This window comes from Elephantulus edwardii, unplaced genomic scaffold (assembly GCF_000299155.1).
Source record: "Elephantulus edwardii isolate Elephantulus edwardi_28Jun2011 unplaced genomic scaffold, EleEdw1.0 scaffold00017, whole genome shotgun sequence".
Classification (NCBI taxonomy): domain Eukaryota; kingdom Metazoa; phylum Chordata; class Mammalia; order Macroscelidea; family Macroscelididae; genus Elephantulus; species Elephantulus edwardii.
The window spans coordinates 24,877,051-24,900,352 of NW_006399767.1; the positions used below are offsets into that span (position 1 = coordinate 24,877,051).

Sequence of the window (23,302 nt, forward strand, 5' to 3'; positions counted from 1 at the left end):
ACCACCAAATGAGCAGATATGTCTTACAGAGGGTGTACCCAGCGTGTTCCTTGGAGACAAAGATGAGGATGCTTTATCTCACACACTTTGGGCATGTTGCTAGGAGAAGTTATTCATTAGAGGGGGACATTGTGCTTGGAGGGGGTGGTGAGAGAGAGGAAGACCCTCAACCAGGTGGGCTGACACAGTGACTGGCAATGAGTTTGAGTGTGTCAGAGATTGTGAGGATGGCACAGAATAGAACAGGATTCAGATCGGCTGTTCATAGGGTTCTACTTGACTCTAGGGCACCTGACAACAACGACAACATGGAGTCGGTATGAACTGGAATAAACTCGATGGCAACAGGTTTGAAATGGATTGTTGTTGTTGTTGTTGTTATGTGCCATCGAGTCATTTGCTACTCATAGCGACCCTATGTACAAGAGCCCTAAACGCCAGTCTATCCTGTGCCAACCTAACTGTCTCAAACACATTTATTCCCACTGCTCCACTCACAGAATCAATCCATCTCATTAAGGGTCTTCCTCTTCTGCGCCATCCCTCCACTCTCCCAAACATGATGTCCCTCTCCAAGGACCAGTCCCTCCTTGCAACATGCCCAAAGTATGTCAGACGAAGCTTCAGAATCCTTGACTTCAGGGAACATTCTGGCTTCACCCTCTCCAGGACAAACCTGTTTGTTCTCCTAGCAGTCCATGGTATATTCAACACTCATCTCCAGCACCACAGCTCAAAGGCATCGATTCTCTTTCTATCACCCCTATTCACTGTCCAACTCTCCGATGCATAGCACGTAACTGCAAAGACTATAGCATGGATCAGGCACACCTTAGTCTCCAGCCTGATGTCGCTGCTCTTCAGTACTCTTGAGAGGTCCCTCAGAGCTGACTTTCCCAATGCAATTCGTCTTCTGATTTCCTGGCTATTGTTACCAAGAGTGTTGACTGTGGAACCAAGTAAACTAAAACTGTTAACTATCTCAATCTCTTCACCATAAAAACCTTTATTTTGAAGTCCCTTATAAATAAATACCTGTTAGTGATAGGTCTCAAATTTGACCATGAATGTACTAAAGCCATAACAAAGATGGCTCACATCTAGTTAGGATATGAGTCACAGGAGGCGCATAATAAAAACAAACCAGTTACTTGGGAGAACTGAAGAGAGGCATTAATTATTCCTGTAGTAAAGCCAGAGATAAGTTCTTCTTGTATGTCTTCATGAATGACACACTGTATAATGTAGTAAGAATGTCCTAATCAACATCCTTATAAAAGCCTAATAGTGAATTACAAAAGATTCCTTTTCTTAGAAGATCCCTTAGTATAGACTGCTATCATAAAGCCAAAACACAGCTCACTCATTACTGGCAACAGAAGTAGGGGAAGTCATACAAAACAAAACAGTGTGTGGTTCTCTGACTTAACTATCAGAAAATCTGAAGTGTATGTGTTGGTTTCTTTTAAAGAAAGATAATAAATGCCATACTCTTCGGGCAATACTCCAAAGATTATTTCTATATATCAACTCTTGAGAAGCATGTATTGTATGTCCCATTTGCTGGCACCTGGCTTGCAGATTTCCTAAATCACAAAGCAAATGTTGATCAATGTGCTTTAGCAGTGAGCTGAGCTGGTGAGTAAAGGAAGGGAGACAAGAAAGGTGAGGGAGGTGTTGCCTAACCAGGGCAGAGAGGACCAGAAGAGCTGGTCACACCACCTCCACATACACGCAGAGCTCGACAGACAAATGACTGGACCAGGGTTCTTCTCAAAAGGAAGCTTGCTTTCCCTCAATGGAGTGAAGGAGGAGGCATCGTAGGCAAATCTCTCTGATTAATTTTGGGGGATCCTAAGTTATTTTACAATTCCTTTCAATGGTCATAGATGAATTAATTCCCTAATCCTCAAAGAAAAACTAAGCCCCAAAAATAACTAAGGAAAAAAAATTTCTTTTTAGACATTAATGGACATCTTTAAATATATTACCATTTATAGTTACACTGAATTAGTAAATACTCATTAGTAAATCAAACTCCTGTCTAATTGGGGGAAAAATCTTCTCCCAGATCATAAAATTGGAGAAGGTTTTTCAATTGAATTAGGATCATTAATAATGGCCTTGAAAAACCTGCCTTCAAACTGTTAACCTGGAACTTCTCCATAACCACCAATACTTGACAGAAATGTCAATACATAAATTATTGGAAATATTATTCTAAACATCTTTCACTCTACAGACATGATTTTTCTCACTTCTAAATTCAGACAACTGTACAGGATCACTGTAGTTTTGGTACTAATTTCTACTTTTCTGTGCTAGAGGTAGTATTATGAAAACAAAAGCAACTTTCTGCAAAAACTGGAAGGCAAGTTTCAGTTGTTCTTGTTAGGTGCTGTCTAGTACGATTCATAGAGACACTGTGAACAACAGATCTGCATCCTGTCCTGTCCTGCGCCATCCTCACACTTCCTGACACACAAGAGCTCATTGCAGCAGTCACCCTGTCAATCCATCTGCTGACCCTCCATCGTCCTTTCCAGCATCATGTCCTTTTCCAAGGAATAGCCCCTCCTAGCAACGTGCAAAGAATGTGAGGCAAAGGCTCATCATTATTGCCTGCAAAGAACACTCCAGTTGCACCTTCTCCAAGACAAATCTGTTTGTTCTCTTGGCTATCCATGGGATATCCAGTGGTCTTCTCCAATACCACAGCTCAAAGGCATCAATTCTTTTTTTGTCATCTTTATTCATTGTCCAGCTCTCAGATGCAAAGCAAGTAATCAGAAAGACCATGGTCTGAATCAGATGCACCTGTCATAAGAGGTACCCATGGTGGGCAAGTCTTTCCTAAATAACAGGCCTTTGAAAACTCTATGAACACCAAAGAAAGAGGATAGTTATAGTCGTGTAGTGGTAAAGCCTAGACAGGAAGTCAGTTGAAATGAGGAAAAACAGTGACAGACATCATTTAATAATGGGATCATGGAAGGTACATAGCTTGAATTGTTAGCAAACTGGAAAATGTTAAAAATTAAATGGAACACATGAATATCAACATACTAGGCATTAGTGAGATGAGATGGACCAGTTTTGGCCACTTTGAATCAAATAATCATATGGTAAACTATGCAGGGAGTTAAAAACAGAGGAAGAATGGTGTAGTATTCATTGTCAAAATGTCAATTTCAAGTTCTATCCTGAAATATAATGTTGTGAGTGATACGATAATATCCATATCCATACAAGGAAGACCTGTTAAGACAACTATTATTCAAAGATATGCTCCTAAGTCTAAAGCCAAAGAGGAAGACATTGAGATTTTTTACCATATCTTGCAGTCCAGAATTGAATGAACATGCCATCAAGATGCATTAATGATAACTGGTGACTGGAATGCAAATGCTGGAAACAGCGAAGAAGAAATAGTAGCTGGGAAATATGAGCTTGGTGATAGAAATGAGGCTGTAAATAGAATGACTGAATTTTGTATTTACAATGATTCATTCACTGCAAATAACTTTTTTTAAAGACACAGATGATGACTTTCTACATGGATCTCAATCGATGGGCTGCATAGAAATCAGACTAAAGTTTTACTTAAGAACATAGTAAAATGGTCTTCAGAGTAGCAAGAGAGGTAAAACTGACTTTAAAAAGTTACTCTACTCTGGAGCTCTGGTGGCCTAGGAGCAAGAAGCTGCACTGCAACCTCAGAAGTACATGGTTCAAATCCACCAGATGCTCTGCTGGAGAAGGAGGGGCAATCTCCTCCTGTACCAGTCAGATCCAATTTGATGGTACACACACAAAAAAAAATAATAATTAAAAAAATAGTTATTTTACTCATAACGCTTGAGACACTGACTTCTTTCAATATTGCTACTAACTCTCAAATACACTGTTTAAATGTCTAATAACATTGATTTAAAAAAATTAAAAATTATTTCATTTTCTATTTTCATTAGATTTTCAAATGGAAACCTATTTTGTAAATCATATTATATATTATTGCTCACATCAATGACAATACGTAATTAATTACCTCAGAAGGAACTAACACAATTGTTACAAACACGTACAATGCAATTCCCAGCTTTTAAGATAATTTAAAAATCTTCTCAAAGAGGCTTAAAATGTAAAGGATAAAAAAATCTTATCAAAAGGTGAGTAGATGAGAAAAAAATAAAGCAACCACTTGATTACTTTGATGTGCCTTCTAGAACTTACAGTTTAAGAATTTTGGGCCATGTCCCAAAAGTAGTTTCCTAAGTCTCATTCAGAGAGTAAAAAGTAGTCATGGTAAGGTTTATTAGGAATTTTAGCCTGAGTCTCAAGAGAATGGTATATACTCACCAATTCTCATTCGACCCAATTCCTATTGCAAAATGTTTTCGTAACACTTTTGATTTTTAATAGGACTTATGAAAAATTTACACTGAAACATTGTGGAAATTCTTTTAGGTATATAATTTTAAAATCCAAAACTAGGATGTGATTTGATTTCTTTTTCTTTTTTTTTATTATTATTTTTGTGTGTGTGTACTGTCTAATCAGATCTGACTGGTACAGGTGGAGACTGTGGCTCCTTCTCCAGAAGAGCATCTGGTGGATTTGAACTGCATACCTCTGGGATTGCAGTGCAACTTCTTTTGCTACAAATTCTATTTCTTCACTGAAGCTTTATAAGCCATACTGATGTCAATCAACATATTTCTTTGATTGTAAATGTGAAATGATACTCTGTATTTCCCTATCAAGCCTGTTACACTGTTGCAAAAATGTAAAAGCAGTAAAATGGTTATACTGTTGTAAAAAATCTTATATGTCATTAAAAAGGACTCTTTTTCCAAAGCCTCATTAGAATTTGGAGCTCTAGTAACCTAGTGGTAAGAGGTAAATGGTAAGAGGTAAATGCACTGCACCCCCAAAAGGCACACAGTTCAAATCCACCAGCTGTTCTGAAGGAGAAGAATAGGCAATCTCCTCCCATGTGATTTAAAGCCTCTGAAAGTCTGGCGGAGGGTCAGCTATGAGTCGGCTCCAACTTGATGGCACACAACATTAGAATTTGACACATCACAAAAGGTACATTTTTCTCTACTTTTTTTTCTAATTGAAAATCTTAATAACAAATATTTTTAGAAAGCTAGTGAAACTGGCTCAGGATAGGGCTGGCTTCAGAGCTGCTGTACACAGGGTCGCCACCATGAGTTGCAGACAACTTGACGGCACACAACAACAACATCATTTAATTTTTAAACTCCTTTCAAGCAATCTACAATAGTGGACCAATCATATATTGCAATGCAGTAATTCAGTAATGTGATCAATCAATTTTGCATTGTTGCTACAAGAGGCTTTAAAGAGGCAAAGAAAAGAAAATAAGGTACAATGAGTACAGTCAATAAAGCAAGTGAATATGAAACACAATCAAAATGAGAACCACAGTTGAGTTCATCCTATCAGATACCTGCATCCTATGGACAGACAACGAACTGTATAAGGACCAGGGCAAGAGAGGATCAACTTGATAAGAACTGAAGTAAGGACAATAAAGTTATTGCAATAGGCAGATAGGAACAAGATATGTGTAACTGTCCAAAAGGGAAAGGGGTCTTCAAAAGGAGAAGGGGGAAAGGAAGAAGGGGTGTGGAAGAAGGGAAAGGAAATCACCAGGACATCAGAAAGTAGGGGGCAGATGGCTGTGAGGAAAAGGCAAGTCATCAGTGGGGTGATAAGGCTCATAGGTCAATAGTAACTAATTATATAGAACACAATGTATATGAATGAAACAATGTACACAAATGACTGTATAAATATGAATGATTATATAAAACACAATGTAAGTGAAACATAATGTATATGAACCACTGTATGCAAGTAAGCCAACAGAAAAAAAAGCTTAAAAAAATATATCTTACATATAAAATTAGGTTTCTTAATCAGAAGGATCAGTTGCCCAGTTATAGTCTCTTGTTGTCAAGGCAGAATTCCATACAGTTGCTTTTTTTTTAAATATGGTTATCAGTGGCTGATTTTTCAGACAATGATTGCCAGATCTTTCTTCCTAGCCACTTCTGAGTCAGCTTGAACTTTTAACCTTTTTGTTAGCAGCTGAGTGTGTTAACTAGTTGTACAACCCAGGAAATTCCTATCCTGAAAAGCAGCCTATAAATATATGCTGTAAACATGACTATTCACATGACAAGCATTAGTGTGTCTTCTTAACCTTTGGTATTTTCACAGTCTATAACTCTCAATAGTCTATTTAATGAGACCCCTTACTTAGAGCTTAAGCATTTGTTATATTATCTCAGTTTCTGGAAGTGAATGTTTTGCTTCATAAAAGTTTTTAGTACTTAATTGTGTGTGTGTTTTGCTGTTGATCCTACAATATCAAGGAGATTCCTGTTTCTTGAGGTTAAAAAAAAAATTTTCCTTTACTATGTATTTATTAAGCTCCATTTCTTGAAGAGAGTAAAAAATGAGTTTATGCCAGCTAAACTTAGCAATTTGAGTTCCCAATCAGCATTCCTGGTATCAGCAGCAAGAAATCAAAAGATAATTGTACTGGAAAAGTCTGCTGTTAAGGACTTCTCCAGAGAACTGAAGAGCAAAGACATCAGTCTAGAGACTTAGGTGTGCCTGATCCAGGCCATACATAGTCTTTGCAGTTACTTGCTATGCATCAGAAAGATGGACAATGAATAGGGATGACAGAAAGAGAAATTAGGCCTTTGAGCTGTGGTGTTGGAAAAGAGTATTGAATATACCATGGACTGCCAGAAGAACAAACAAGATCATCCTGCAGAGGGTGAAACTAGGCTGCTCCTTGGAGGCAAAGATTCTGAGGCTTCGTCTGACATACTGTGGTCATGTTGCAAGGAGGGACCAGTCCTTGGAGAGGGACATCATGCTTGGGAGGGTGGAGGGACAGCACAAGAGAGGAAGATCCTTGATGAGATGGACTGACCCAGTGACTGGGGGAATGAGGGTAGGAGGGTCAGTAACAATAAGGTTGGCACAGGATAGAACAGGTTTCAGGGCTGTTGTATGTAGCGTCACTATGAGTCGCAAGTGACTCGACAGCACATAACAATTAACAACAACAACAATAATAATAAAAATATTGGAATTTCTGATATTTTTTCACTTTATTTGGGTAATGCTAAATAAGAACTTTTCATTACTGTAAAAATCAATAAAATTCCATTTGATAAAACTATTTTTGCATCCCAGGGTGCTGAAGCTATATAGGGAGCTGCTCAATTATTCCTAAGACAGCATCTCTATGGCAGTTCAAATACACCGGTGTCTGGGCACCCAGAAGAAAGATGGGCCATTTCTTCTTGTGCAATCTGCAGTCTCCAAATTCAATGGAGAATCAGCTATGAGTTGGTCCCAACTAGACAATAATGCATCTTAAGTCAGTGGTAAGATCTTTGATAAATTCTATTCCCTTGATAAATTAATAGATTACTAATTTCATAAACTAATATCTTGATAAACTCTATTAAAAATAAACATTTGGTGTGATAAAGAGCATATTGAATTTTACTTGATAGTATGAATAATTCCTAGCAAGTGATCCTGGTCAAAGCCTCTATAACTTGTTTCTAACCTGCTCTGTTTTTCTCATAGTACTATTCTGAGGTTCAGATAAACTTGGTAAACTTGAAAGTACTTGGTAAATTACAGAAGACTGGTAGGTTTAAGTAGTTTATATTGAAATAAACAATATATAAAATAAGATCTATGGTCAACACTATATCTAGGTGTTCACATGGGGCTTATCACAGTAAATTCTCAAAATACTTTAGATCCTAATTTCAAATTTAAGGTTAAATATCTCTGCAAAGCAAATTATGAAAATTGGCAAAACAAATCCTTGATCATTTACTGCCATGTTTGTAACAGATAGGTTCTAAAAGTTAAGCTGCACATTTATTCAACAATTACTGGAACAGAATAAAGAACTGCTACAATCAGTAACATAATGACCACTTAAGACTCTAAGTTATTCTCCCTTTGTGTGTTTTCCAGTTTAGACTAAAAGGGAGATTAGCAGTTTATAGGTTACAACTGCAAGTTAAAAATAACTTGGTGACTTTTACAAATGCTGTGCTGAAGCCACACTGCAGACCCAATTCTTAAATTCTGGAGGTAAACTCAAGCGCCTGAACATTTAAAAGCTCTCTGAGTGGGAAGCACAGACAGAATGAGAAGCACAAGCAGGTTCATCCTATCAGTTCTCTTCCTCCTGTTGGGCCACTCCTCCTTCTATTCACTCCCTTAGTATTCTTAGCTGGGTCTTAAGCTCTCAATCAAGCTTTCATCTGTTCTCTTCCAAATGCTCCCTTGCCTTCACTCTAAATACCTCTACCTATCCTTCAAAACCAATCTTCACATCTTCCCTCCCTTGTGAAATCATTCTAGTCAGTGTAACCTTCAATGTCCCTATGTCTCCACATAAATCAACACTTTCTGATATGCACAGTTCACTAATACTTTATGTCTATTCATTTACAGGGTTTATTTTAGCATTTCTTTTATACAATGATAGCCATACAACACTGTCTGATCAATGATTAATGGATTTTTCTCACTATATTAAACCTAAAACCGGAGTGCATACACACATACATAGACTTAGGAAGCTGTGGTGGTCTAGTCCTAATGAGGAGTTGCACAGCTAACCTCAAAGTAGTATTTTGGGGGTTTCAATCCCCCACTCAGGAAGAAAGAGGGTCACTCTCTTTCCATGTAATTTACAGCTTCCAAAGCCCCACTGAAACAGTCAGCTATAAGTTGGTTCTCACTTGAGAGCAATGAGTTGAAGTTTGTGAATATCTAGAATCACACAATCTTTCAGATAACTGGTTCATTCCCTAATAGTAATTTTCACGACCACATCACCCAGCAGCATCAACGCTAAACTTCCTGAAATATCAGTTTGTGTGCCTAAAAATTATATATACATATCTACACCAAGGAAAGTTCATGCTACATTTCTGACAGCATCCTCAAGAAATATGTGGCAAAGTAATTAAAAGGAAAACAGAGAACATTGCATATCAATAGACCTGGAAACTAAAGACTTTGATGTTCTTGAGGTTAGGTTTCAAAGTACAAGTCTGGACATAGACAGACAAGGTAATTGGTGAACCTGGTGATGAATTCAAACAGATTGGGGAGGGGGGAGGAGTTAAGGATGGATTATGGAGCACAAAGAAAAGAGGGGGGAAAATGGCTCAAAGAATGAAATAAGAGAAATGAAACACAAAGAAAAATAGGAACAGGAGACAACTTTAAGGAAGTAATAAAATATAAAGCAGAACTTTAAATATAAAATTTTCTGTATTATAAAAAAATCCATATTGTGAAATTAGTCATTGACTCACAACCTCAAAGTAATTAAGACACCACTGCAGACAATTCCAGAAAACTGGAATTCTATTTAGTGTTATACTACATACTGGGATGTATATTGTTCTAGAGAATAAACTCTGAATCAAATACAGCCAAGCTTCCTAAATTACTGCTTCCTGAAATTGACACAATTATCTGCAATATCTAGAACTTTAAAAGTGAAGCAAAGTCCTTCTGAATGCAACAACCTTAAAAAATGTGGAAAAACCAAATTCTTAACACATTACCCTCTTTCCTAAGTTTCTTTACAGCTTACTTTGTGGTTTTCTAAGCAGTGTTATATCTGCAGGAGACTGACAAGACTAGATAGATACTGAGAAAACTTGGGAGAAAAAGATTTAGAACTGATACTGGGAGAAATATTGTCAACTTAAACTTAAGACAATTTCCCAAAACATTCCTTTTCAGAAACATCCAAAAGACACTAAGTAGGGCCATGACAATGGCAAAAAGCAACTGTTCATGAAATGAGATCTCCCTCACTATCCTAAGTTGTTTCTCAGTCTTGCTAATAATACAGACCCTGTCTCTCACGAGGGTGCTTTGTGAATTCTTCCATCCACTGGACTTTCTGGGAAGCTTTGGTGGCACAGTGGGTTAAGTAAGTATGGGGCAGCTAATGAAAAAGCTCAGCAATCTGAACACCTCAGCCACTCAGTAAAAGAAAGATGAGGCCATCTCCCACTGAAGTTTATAATGTGGGAAACTAAAGCTGGAATCAACTTTAGCGGGTAGAAGCTAGAAAAGAGTGCTGTTATTCTCCTGGAAATAATAGGGGGAAATAAAAACCACCTTGATTCACAAATCAGAATGTCTTTATAGCGTTTCTATCTTCATGGTCTGATTCAGGCCATGGCCTTTTCAATCACTTGCTATGCAACTGAGAGCTGAGCAATGAATAAGGATGTCAGAATAAGAACTGATGCCTTTGAGCTGTGATTTTTGAGAAGAGTACTGAATATCCAACACACTGCCAAAAGAGCAAACATGTGTCTTGGAGAAGGAGCAGTCAGAGTGCTCTTAGGAGGCAAGGATGGTGAAGCTTCATCTCACACACTTTGGGCACATTGCTAGAAGGGGCTATTCCTGGAAAGGGGGCACCATGCTTAGAAAGGTAGAGGATCAGCAAAAGAGAGGTAGACCCCCAACCAGATGGACTGACACAGTGACTGCTGCAATGGGCTCAAATGTATTAGAAATTGTGAAGATGGCACAGGATAGGGCAGGGTTCAGACCTGTTGCTCAGAAGAGGGTCATTATGACTTGTACTCAACTCAACAACACCTAACAACATCATTGTCATAAAAGGTTCAATTTACAGATGGAGAAAGGATTGAAATTGTCAATGATTTCATCTTACCTGGATCCACTATAAATATCCTTGGTACCAGCAGTCAAAAAAAAAAAAAAATCAAGACACACTACTTTGGGAAAATTGGCTGTCAAGGATCTCTCCAAAGTTCTAAGGAGCAACAATGTCAGTTTAAAGACCAAGGTGCACATGGCCCAATCCATGGTCTTTCCAATTACTCGCTAGGTATCAGAAAGTTAGACAATGAATAATGATGATTGAAGGATAATGTCTTTGAGTTGTGGTGTTGGGGAAGAATACTGAGTATCCCATGGACTGCCAACAGTACAAATATGTTTTGAAGAAAGTGCAAACTGGGTGCTCTTTAGAGATAAGGATGGTGAAATGGTGTCTCGCATTCTTTGCATGCTGTAAGGAAGGGCCAGTCCTTGGAAAAAAGACCATCATGCTTGGCAAGGTGGAGGGTCATTGACAGAGGAAGATGTTCAAGAAAGACGACCTGACAGAGTAACTGTAACAATGGGTTCAAGTACATTGGCGATAATGACGACGCAGGACAAGACAGAGTACAGATCTGCTGTTCAGAGGGCTGCTATTGGTCATGGTCGACTTGATGACACCTAACAACAACAATAACAACAGTTTTTACTGAGGGCCAATAAACGCAAATATACAGTGTTATTGTAAGTAATTATAAATCAAGTGAAATTTTGTCTCCAAAGGGACATATAAAAATGTCTAGAGACAATTCTGAGACAGCTAGGAGCTACCGGGGGGAGGATAAAGGAAAGCTGTCAATTGTACAACACATAAAATAGCTCCAAAGAATTATCTTACCCAGAATTTTAGTAGTGTCAAAGCTGAGAAACTAACCCTGTATATAGCTTGACAGATAATCACAGTAAAGGCTTCTTCTCCTGTTAACTTACTAATTTCCTCCTTTGCCTTAAAGTCACTATTGTTTCTTTCCTATTTGGATTGCTAACTTCAAAGCAGATCATTCAAAATAAAAGGACTTAGAACACTTAACTAAGAATCAGAAAAAGAAGCAAGCCCAAATTAAAATGTCAAGTGAAAGAATGGCTTTATTGAAAGTATATCAATATAAAATGCCAACATCAATATTTGACTTCAATTTAATACTAGGATTATGATGGAGCAAAATTTAATTATACTAGATCAGGAAAGTAACTAAGGTATTCACTAGCATTTTGCACAGGGGGAGATACGAAAAAAAGTAAACTGAGATTAATCTAAGGTCCAATTTTAACAAAGTTCAAGATAGCTTACGTTGTAGAGGAGTGATCTGTTGGAGGGTATGTCAAGGGAGAAAAATAAGTATTCAAACTATTAAGAATAAAGCAATAACCACAAAAATTATCTGGCATTAGTTTGAACTTCAGAGGAGAAAGATAATTAAAGACAAAGAGTCAACATCATTTATTTCTGCAAATCAGGTTAGGTCACCTACATCCAGCAAGAAAGATGAGTTTAATATACACTTGCATAATCCAAATACCTCAAGTTCACTGTCACAGTCAAGACTAAGGACATGTTTAGGGTGCATGATCTGTAGGTGAGAAGACTGTTGCAACACAGCCACTACCCCAAGTGGAAACATAAGAGCTGGGTTAAGGATCTAATGAACCCTTAACCTCACAGTCCCATTGTTCCCCTAAAACACAGCCTCCTTCAGCCCTCAACTGATCAAAAGAAGAAGTTTTGCCTTCTTGTGGGCCCACGATGATGTCATCCCTTTCTAGATGTGAGTCATCAAATGGATGGAATCTCTAACACATATTCTTGAGCGAAGTTACCCTGGAGTATGAAAGTGATCAGTAACTCACTGGCTTCGAGAGACACATGGAAGAATCAAAAAGATTTCAAAAGAAGGCTATAAGTCTAAAGAGAGGTGGCAATCTAAGTTAAGGTAGGGGGTAGGGGGAAGCTACAGAGGACTTCCAAAGCTATCTATATGGAAATATAATTATGGCCTCATTAGACTGAGAGTTCTCTTCTTTTTAAAATTAATTTTTATAAACTTAACACATAGCACATCTCTCGGCAATGACACTATGGAATTAATGGTGAAAAAAAATCAGGGCGATAACTGGCTTTTAAAAAAAAAAACACCAAAATAACAGAACAAAACATGATCATGTGTTCAATGTCTATATTCTGGGCCACACACTTGGAAAAGCTTGGAAAATGAATGCATATTTTCCAGTAGACTAATAACAAGGCACTCACATGTACACACCTTCCTTCACGCAGTAGATACAGTGACAGTACTGCCCAGGCCTAACTAAGGGGAGGTTTTGAAGAAAACAAGAAATTGTACAATAATATCACCCAAAGTGACAGGACACAACATGTTCAGGGTCTAAAGTTACTCAGACAGCAGGCCTAGGCAAAATAAACATTTCACTCTATTCCCTTTCTGTTATGTTGCCATGGGAATCTTTGTTTGTAGGAAAACTTATTTTCTGCACTCAGAGGATAGAATAAGTAAAAAGGGGGAGGAAAGCCTTGATGAAAGAGAGATTATAAATGCAAAGGTTGGGATGGGGGGAACAGTACAGGTTTTTACAGGCTCACATAGCTGTAGTATCTTTCAATTTATAGCATTTACTCATGTTATATACAGAGAAGTCCCTGTGGCCTCCTTTCCGGAACACTGTTATTGTCGTGTGTTACTGAGTCACAACGACTCATCGCTGACACTCCAGTTGGTTTTCAGAAGCAGTAAATCCCGTGGGAGGAGACTCCATCTTTCTCCCAAGGAGCAGCTGGAGGATACGAACCAAATACCTTTGGGTTAGCAGTGCAGCTCCTTACCACTAGGCTACCAGCGCACCCAGGACATGAGTGAACAGAACAACAGCGTGACTTATATGAAAATTATAATTACAACAAATACAGAGCTTAATACAATAGAAAATGAATATAACCTTAAATGCTTAAATTTTGAAGGAATGTAAAAATTAGTTTTAAAATTTTTTTTTAATATGACCCAATAATAAGAAATCTGGAAGCCTGCAGAAATTAGGAAACACTGAAATTGACACAAAGCTAATCTTTTGCCACCTTAAGTCTCAAGTTAATCTCCTTTGCTACTTCCTTTTGGCAAGAAAAATAAAATAAGCCTCTGTTAAAGAGATAAATGATGTTACCCTGAATTTTCAAGGGAGCTCTGGTGATCTACTGGTAAGAAGCTGCACTGTAACCCCAAAGGTACATGGTTTGAATCTACTAGCTCCTTTATGGGAGAAAGATGGGCAATCTCCTTCTGTACAATTTATTGCCTCTGAAAATCTACTGGAGGGGTCAGCTATGGGGTGGTTTCAACTTGATGACACATAACCACCACCAACACCCTGAATTTCCATGGTCCACAAAAGTACTGACTCTGGTACTCTGGGTCTGCTAACATGGTGTAGTGGATCAGGGTCCACTGTGCACCCATTCCACACATCCCTTTGCCTCTCCTTCTCAATTTCTAATTTGACTTCTAACTTGTTCAGGTAAAGCCATACTGATGTTGGTATTCCTGCAAAACACCTACCACTCACTCACTTGCCTCAGGGCCTCTGCTCCAACCTTTCTGTGCTTAATTTTCCCAAAACATTTACCAATGTAACATATGATAAAAAAATTTACTTATTGTCTATTTTCACTACCACTTCCCATTCCCTTTGGAATACATGGTGTCTTAAGAGCAGAAATATATGTTTGGCTTGTGACCAAACTCTAAAGAGTTTTTGTTCAATGCCACTGTGCCAGTTCCAACCAGAGTGACCCTACGAACCACAGAATAAGACCATGCTTGACCCTGTGCTGTCTCCAAAATCTTAGCCATGCTTAAATTCTCTACTGCAGTTACTTTGTCAGTTTATCTGACTGAGGGTCTTTCCTCCTTCAAGGGTGCTCTACTTTCTCAAGCATAATTTCCTTTTTCAGAGCCTCACTCCTTCTGACCACATGCCGAAAGTATGTGAGAGAAAGTGACTCATACAGAGCAGATGCTCAAGATATCTATACAATATATGGAGTCCTATTTTTCAAGCAAATTAACATAGACTCATCATCTTCTGTACCTTTACCTTCTGCAACCCTATGCTCTATAACACTTCAAAATGGAAAGAAAATACATCCATTTGCCCAAGGTTCAAATTCAGGCGTCATCCTGAACTCTTCCATTTTCTTTACTTCTTCTAATATTCAACCTGAGAGCTGAGTCCATCCAGGCTCAGGATCTATTGTCAAAGGTACAAAATTTATAGACCACTATCCTATTTTCTCTAGACTAAATTCTTAGAAGGCTTAACTATTGAGGAATGGGTTAGCTACAAATACTTACCATAAGTGTACTTTAACAGAAGCACTGTATTAAAGAACAGTGAAGAATGGGGGAGGGGGGGTGATAAGCTACTTCCAATAGTTTCTCTAAGAAAACACATTTCAGTATAAAGAAGTATTTGTTTTGTTTTGACCCATATATACGTGTTTGCATGTATAAGACTTCTAAGTACACTACCACCATGAGAAGACATTCTTAGATTCCAAGTCTGGGGAACTTGACTAGGTGGTGTAGTATATTACATGTTGGGCTGGGCTGCTAAACCAAAGGTTGGCGATTCAAACCCACCTGCAGAAGAAAGGTGAGGCAGACTGCTCCTGTTAATATCTAAGCCTCAGAAACATGTTGGAGGCTTGCTGTAAACCGGAATCAACTAGATGGCAGTGAATCTCTGGGTGGGTTACAGTTACTATACTTCTCGGTAGAAACAAATTTATATCAAAATATGTTCAAGATTAAAAATCCAAAGTATTTTCCAAGTTCCCAGATGTAGTAGCTCTACTTAGATCCTCTGGTGATCTAATGGATAAGGAGTTGCATTGCCAACTCAAAGGCAGGTGGTTCAAATCCACTGGCTGGTCCTTGGGAAAAAGATGAACAATCTCCTCTCCTGTGATTTACTGCCTCTAAGAAGCCACTGGGGAGTCAAGCTATGAGTCAGTGTTGACTCAAGGACAATGAGTAAATGATTTACCACAATATTCAATAGGTATCTCAACTTACACACTGAATAATTTCAACCATATATAAATTTAAAAATTAGAAACTATTTGTACTGACAAATGATTCTTTGGGGGGGGAGTTTAAATCAAGGTAAGCAGGGGCAATGAACAGTATTGACGGGACTGGTTTTCTACAGCTACAACTCTATTACAGGTGACTCAACAACACTTATCTTTACAGAAGGAAGAACATGGGAAGCAAACTACACAAAGGCATCACATCAGAACCTCAGCACCTCAGATCTATAGGAAAAGAAGCTTCCAAAGTATTGGAATCCCAGATCTAAGCCAGAGAAGCACTAACAAGTGTCATTCCTTTAGTGAGTGAGCTCAGCTTCTCATGAAGCAGGTCAATGACACCAGCTGTCACTGACTTAAAAATAAAAAACACCCCAACACCAGCTACCCACAGTTCACGGTATTGATTCTGACAGGCCGCTGGACTTCTGAGGCTGTAAATCTTTATGGGTGATGGTCCATTTTTCTTTTGTGGAGTGCCTCGTGTACTCAAATTGTTGACCTTTTGGTTAGCAGCCCAATGCACTAGGACACAATGGCTCTCTCTCAAGGGTCAAGTGAGAGTGCTTCGAATAAAAATACTTTGAAATCCTAGAAAAATGTCAGTTACTATGCAAGTGATTATGAGCTAGCCTAGGGGATACCCTGATCTGAGTCATTGATGCATTGTCCACTGCCCTCAAGTCAATTCAGAGTCCTAGCAGACCTGTAGGATAGAACAGAACTGCCCCATCATGTCTCCAAGACTGTAAATCTTTATGGAGGCAGACTGCCTAATATTTCCAAATATAAAGAACTCTGCTTTTGAATGCTAAGCCCCAATGGCCCAGTTATGTCTAAAATGTGTCCAATGAAAGGCAAAATCAATATAGATCAGCTCTGAGGCAGAACTAAATGAAGAAGCAAAACAGAACCCATTTCAGTATTAAGAAGTTAAACTAACAGAGTTGAAAAGTCAAGAGCTTCAGGATACTTTTATTTTAAAATGAGAACAAGTAGAAAAGTAGCAAAAGAAAAACACAATTCGATAAAAATATGACTGCTGGGAGCTCTAGTGGCCTAATAGGGAGCTCTGGTGGCCTAGGGGCAAGAAGCTGCGCTGTAATCCCAAAGCACATGGTTCAAGGACACCAGTCGCTCAATGGGAGAAAGATGGGCAATCTCCTCCTGTGCAAATAACTGCCTCTGAAAATTTGCCAGAGGGTGAGCTATAGGTCGCTTCCAACACTAAAGTACACAACAGTGGCCTAATATTAGTAAAGAACCTGCCCTGAAATCCCAAAGGCACATGGTTCAAATCTATCAGCTGCTCCTCTGGAGAAGGATAGAAACATGTTCTCGTGTGATTTACTGTCTCTGAAAACCCGCTAGAGGGTCTTCTATGCGGGTTCTGACTCAATGGTACACAAAAACAGCAACACAGGGAGCTTTGAGACGTGGTCCATAAAAAAGCTGTGATACTAACTCAAAGGCAGTACTTCTACCAGGCATAGCAGCCAGTCCTTGGGAGAAAGCCAATCCTCCCCAGCACAAGTTACAACCTCCTAAGAACCAACCAGAGGGTCATCTATGAGTCGGTGTGGACTTGACAGCAGTGTGGTTTTGGCTTTCCCCCTCCCCCCCTTTTAAATATAGCCAAGTTAGGAAGCCTTGCTGGTGTAGCAGGTAACGTGTTAGGCTGCTAACTGAAAGGTCAGTGATTGGAATCTACCAGTTGCTCCATAGGAGAAAGATGGATAGTCTCAGAAACCCAGTGGAGGGCCGCTGTGAGTGAATCCATTCCACGTCAGTGTGTTTGGCCAAGTGGATTAAGTTGGCCAAGTGGCCCACATCAGACTAACTCTTAGGACAACAACGGATGGAACCATGATCTGAGTAGTTCTCTGTTCTCATCACCCTCCTTTTGGGTTGTAGTGCACTGCCCCTCTTCCTCAATCAACAAGAAATGGGAAAAACCATACCCGAGAGGAAAGGCATTTAAGTTCCTGTTTATATTTCCTTAAACTCACCACAAAGATTCTCCCCTTCTGTCCCAAAACCACAAAATCAATGCTTTGCAACAACATTCTCTTAAACAATTTTGCTTCATTTCCGGTCACAGAAAATGCACAAAGTTCCTTAAAACTGTGAAGTTTAGTTCCCTTTCATCTTAAGCAAAGAAAGACAAACTTGTAAAATACTATCAAGTTTTTAGTTTGATTCCTTAATCTGTGATTCATAGTTGGCTAACACAGAATATCGTTTGCATTTTAGTGCAGCCTATATATTAATGAAAATAGGCTTAAAAAGAAAAAAAAAACCCTTACACATAAAAGTGAACATACTCAATAGTAATTGGAAAAGTGAATACTTTTTTCAAGTATGCTGTGTTTCTCTAAAAATCAAGTTTCTTTTGTGGAACAGACTTTAGGTCTAGTCCTACAAGCCACACCAGAAATTGTTCCTACTTTATAGCTGCAATTCCTATCTGACCTAAAATAATATCTCCAATCTAATTTCCTAATCTTTTTCATGAGATTTGAGCATCTGAATGTTCACATCACTTGGATTCAATTTGACTTTTAGCTATTTTCTAAAATCAGATCTGCTCTCAAAGAATAGTTATAATGGCACCAAAGAAAGTTCTAAGAGAAGTTATTTTTTAAAAAAAACCACCTTGGTGAGCTCTTGTGGCCTAGTGGCAAGAAGCTGCACTGCTATCCCAGAGGTGCGTGGTTCGAATCCACCAGATGCTCTGCTGGAGAAGGAGGAACAATCTCCTCCTGTATTAGTCAGATCTGATTTGACGGTACACATACACACAAAAAAAGAATAAAAATAAAATAAATTTTTTTTAAAAACCCAAACAAATAAAACACCTTTTCTGTCCTATCTAGAAAAATGTTAATAACTTCAAAGAGCTACTCTGAGACAGTTGTTGTGTGCCGTCAAGTCGGAACTGACTCATGGTTGACCCTCCAGCAGGTTCTAAGAGGCAGGAAACTGCATGGGAGGAGATGTCTGTCCTCCTCCTGCGGAACAGCTGGTAGATTCAAATCATATGCCTTTGGGATTACCGTGCTACTTGCTACTTCTTACCACCAAGCCATCAGAGTTCCCTACTCTGAGATAGCAGTTTATCAATCTGACCCCTGGTATTTTCATGGCAAAAGCAGTTATATTTGTTTACAGGCAACTTTCATGTAATTTTAGCGGTATTTTCCTCCACAGGTTGCATCTTCTCTTTTCATACTATATACACAAGGTAGCTTCCAGTAGACTCTGACTCATGGCACTCCACAGGGAGTTTGTTGGAGGTGGTGCTTTTAATTGTGTGGATCATCTCATTATACAGCGACAGTCCCTTCAGCCATCTAAACGTATCTATTTTCAGGTGCCATTGAACTGGCTTTGACTGCTGTTTTTGTTTGCTGTTGAGTTGGAACTGACTCATCGCTGACCCTCCAGTGGGTTTTCAGAGACAGTAAATCACACAAGAGGAGACTGCTCATCTTTCTCCTGCATGCAGCTGTTGGGTTTGAACTGCATGCCATCTGGAATTACAGCACAGCTTTTTTACCACTATGCCACTTGAGCTCCTCTCTTTTGCTCATGTTGTTGTTTTAGTGTAACACTGAGTCAGAACCGACCCATAGTTAACCCTCCATGAGATTTTCAAAGGCAGTTGACTGCACAGGAGGAGTCTACCCATCTTTTCTCAGCTGAACAACTGGTGGATTTGAACTGTGTACTTTTGTGTTGCCAGCACATCTCCTTATCACGGGGCTAGCAGAGCTCCCACTTTGATTCATAGTGACCTATATAACAGATCTAAATCTTGCCTGATTCTGTGCCATCTTCATGATCTCTGCCATAGTCAAACCCAATGTTTCAGTCACTGTGTCAATCTACCTCATTAAGAGTCTTCTCCTCCTGGTTTTAAACACTGGCTTTATTTTTTTTTTTTAAATGAAGTAGATCACTAGGCCTTTCTTCCAGGCATCTTTGTACTGTAACTTCCTGTCTTTCAGTTAGCAGCCAAGTGCATCATCCATTTGTGCCACTTTGGACACTTTGTTGCATCTTTGTTACTGTGTGCTGTGGAATCAGAACCAACTCATGGCTGATCCTCCAATGGGTTTTTCCACAGAAATATCTAAAAGAAAAAACTATTTAAAACAACCAGCCAATCCTTTTCCTCCCAGAAAAGAACATAAGACTTTAATAGTGGTTGTTTCTGCAGAAGGTAAGAAAGTAACAGGCAAACAGAAAATAAGGAAGACTTTTCACTAAATTCTCTACCATAGTTTTCAGATTTTAAAAATGTGAATGCATGAATCTACTTTTTAAAAAGTCTGTTTAAGAGAGCTCTGGTGGCCTAGTGGCAAGAAGCTGCACCTCCCAGAGGTGCACGATTGGAATCCACCAAATGCTCTGCTGGAGAAAGGACAATCTTCCTGCACCAGTCAGATCCAATTTGACAGCACACACACACAAAATAATAAAAAATAAAACAAAAAATTTTTTCAAAAAGCCTGTTTAACAAACTTATTTCCAAATGTTAGCTACTGTAGGTATAAAAATATAAGCCAGAACAATATAGAACTTAAGAATTATAGAATCATTTTATTGGCACTTTATTGTAAATCTTTTTTTTTTTTCCATCACAGTATGTCTTTTAATTTCCTTGCTGCTGGTGCCAAGACTGTTAACCGTGGAGCCAAGCTGACTAAAGCTGTGAACAATCTCAATCTCTTCACCATCACTTTATTGTAAATCTTGACCTCCAGTTTAGTACAAAACAATTCACACTAGTAGTAGGGAAACTTTGCAAGCAAAAGTTTTCAAGTGCACCCAAATTCCCTGTAGATGAGTTATTCTGCTGTATGGTTCCACTAAAGTTTACATAGAAACACTGTAAACAAACACTCGATTTTCTAAAAATATATTCATTAAAAAGTGAAGGTAAATTTATGAACTTAAAAGGAGCAAATATGTAAATGTCTCTGAACATTAACAAATAAATATACACAGTGAATGCAAAATGCTGCAAATTCTGTTAAACTATAAACTGTCATATTGTAAAAATGAGAAAATATATCAAACACAGTGCTATGTGCTTCATAACTCAAGCAGCTTGAACTTTGAAAATGCAATATGATCTGTTGCAGGACTAAATTGCATAATATCAATTACCCAGAAGATTTCACCAAACAGGAAATTCATGATGTGACTTTAAGGAAAACAGGAATTACACTTTTAAAAGCAACATGTTCAAAATCCGGAGAACGTTTCTAAGCAAAAGTCTCTATTATAGCCCCCTTTTCACATACTGTATGCACATGAACTACCAAAACTCAGAAAACACTAATATCTGATAATCGTTTCAGAACAGGGGCACTCATGTTAAAATCTAAAACACAGTGTATGAAACCTTACAAGCAAGAAAGACGTGACTGAAATATTCCAAGTCCACAAATTTTATGGGCTTGATATGTGGTAAAAATGTAATTTAAAACACGGTCGCTGAGTAAAAAATTTAATTTAAAACACGGTCGCTGAGTAAATTAAAGCTGGACCGTCTTCTTCCTTTTTGCTATGTGCTATGCAAACCCTCATTTATTCTGGTCATGAATGGAGAGTAGGTTTCCTGCAATCCCTATAGAAAATATTTTTAAAAGACAACATTTGTAGGAATTATGGCAGTTGAAAATTATTCACAATATTTCCCAGCACGGTTAAGTTTTTGATCTTGAAAGCGTCCAATGTCCTGAATATTCTTTGCTCCAAATGAGACAATTGCTTTGTCAAACAATACTTAAATGAGCAGAGGAATGTGACTAATCAGAGAGGCGGCTGGTCTCTTAAAACAACAGAGTTCTTGCAGGCACTAACGCCACCAGCCCCCCTTCACGAAAAGGAAATACGCTTTCAACTGAATCGGAAACACACCACTCAAAACTGGCACAGCGTTCGCCTAGATAAAGTAGGTATTTTAAGCTCTATGAGTAGCTACTAATTCCAGCGAGAATTCGAAGAGAGCGCTTCTCAAAACCAGTTTTCAACAGCTAAAAAGCCCGGGGAGAGCGCCCTTCCTTGTCAATTTCGATCAGATGGTCGCAGTCTGCGGCTCGGGCTCTGCCCTTCTGCTTCTCCCAGCCAGCTACCAGGCTAGTCCGAGCAGAGGGCCAGCGCGGGCGCCCCAGGGTGGGCGCACCCCAGAGGAGGGTGCTTCAGCTCGACGCCAGCAGGGAGACCCTCCCCAAGTCCCTGTTCCCCAAGCAGAAGCCTTCTGGGAAGCTTACCCTGTCCTTTGCATTTGCACAGGGTGCGAGTCAGGGCCGAATTCCAGCAGCCCTCCCCCACCTTCAAGCCCAGCGTGGAACTGCCTCCTGCACAAAACTGACCACCAACTTGGCATGCAAATTGGGGTGCAAGGAAGAGCTGGAAGGGGGAGTGATGCTGCCCCCAAATGGAAAATCGCTCTTGTTTGGCACATCGCTGAGTCGTGTTGCGGAGGCCTGGCCCTCAGGTGCGAGGGGCCACACGTGCCCTCCTCGGTCTCGGGTATGGGGACACTCACCACACGGAGCCATAGGCACCGGATCCCACAGGGGACAGGTTCTCATAGCGCTCGGGCACCTCCCAGATTGTCTTATTCAGCTCCTGCCGGTAGAACGTGGGCCTCTCCTGAGACATCTTCCAGCGCCGGTCGCAGGGTGAGGAGGTGGCCCTGCCCGGCCTCCGCCTGCGCCCGTACCCACTCCCCGATTCTCGCTGCTTGCTCAGCCGGGCCGGGATCCTTCACCGGCCGCCCGCGCAGGTGCGGCAGCTGCAGCCCCACCGGCTACCGCGCGCGCGTTCGGCCCCTGTCAGCTGCAGCGGCTAGCTGCGCCTTAGTGACCAGGGGGAGCCCAGTGAAGGGCAGGAGCGCGCAACGAGGCTCAGGGCTGCGCCTGCTGTAGTGCGCTTGCACACCGGCCAAGATCGGGCCGACTGGGGATTGCACCACCCAGCTGCAGCTGCAACTCCCGTTGAGACACCAGTGGTCGCGGCCCCAGAGCCAGCGAGCAGGAGCCACCCTCTGTACTCTCGCGAGAATAGCTCCCGGGACTCTCCGCGAGCCGAGATTTTACCCAATAAGGAACCTGCTCGCGGGAGGGGTTTGTGATGGGAGAGGACAAGAGGAGCAGTCCTCGCGAGAAGAGAGCAACAGCTGGAGGCCAGAGGCAGGAACACCCAAGGACTGATAATCCTTAAGGGCGCCAAGGCCGACTTGGAAAGGAAAGAACTTGCAGGCTAACATGTGCCTCGTGCGCCCCACCATGGTAGGTAGGGAGAAATGCCTGGTTCCGTGCTGGAAAGTGACAGTGACAAATAGGGCATTGGGAAAAGGGCCCAAGATCTTTGCACTCTGAGTAAGCATAGCAGCTGAACCTCTGTTCAAGGGAACCTTCAGTTTCCAAAGAATAACTT

General features: G+C 39.9%; 1 protein-coding gene across 3 annotated transcripts in view; it reads right to left on the reverse strand.

Moving 5' to 3' along the window:
- MAPK14 (mitogen-activated protein kinase 14) overlaps nt 1-22,894 on the reverse strand; it is a 112,432-nt gene extending 89,538 nt beyond the window's left edge. For 2 of the 3 annotated variants that reach the window (XM_006882043.1, XM_006882042.1), the window contains exon 1: nt 22,410-22,525. In XM_006882043.1, the coding sequence (XP_006882105.1) occupies nt 22,410-22,525 (116 nt within the window). Of the gene's footprint in view, nt 1-22,409 lie in introns of all 3 variants that reach the window. The other variant, XM_006882041.1, reaches the window with a different exon arrangement.
- Nucleotides 22,895-23,302: the final 408 nt, after the last annotated feature.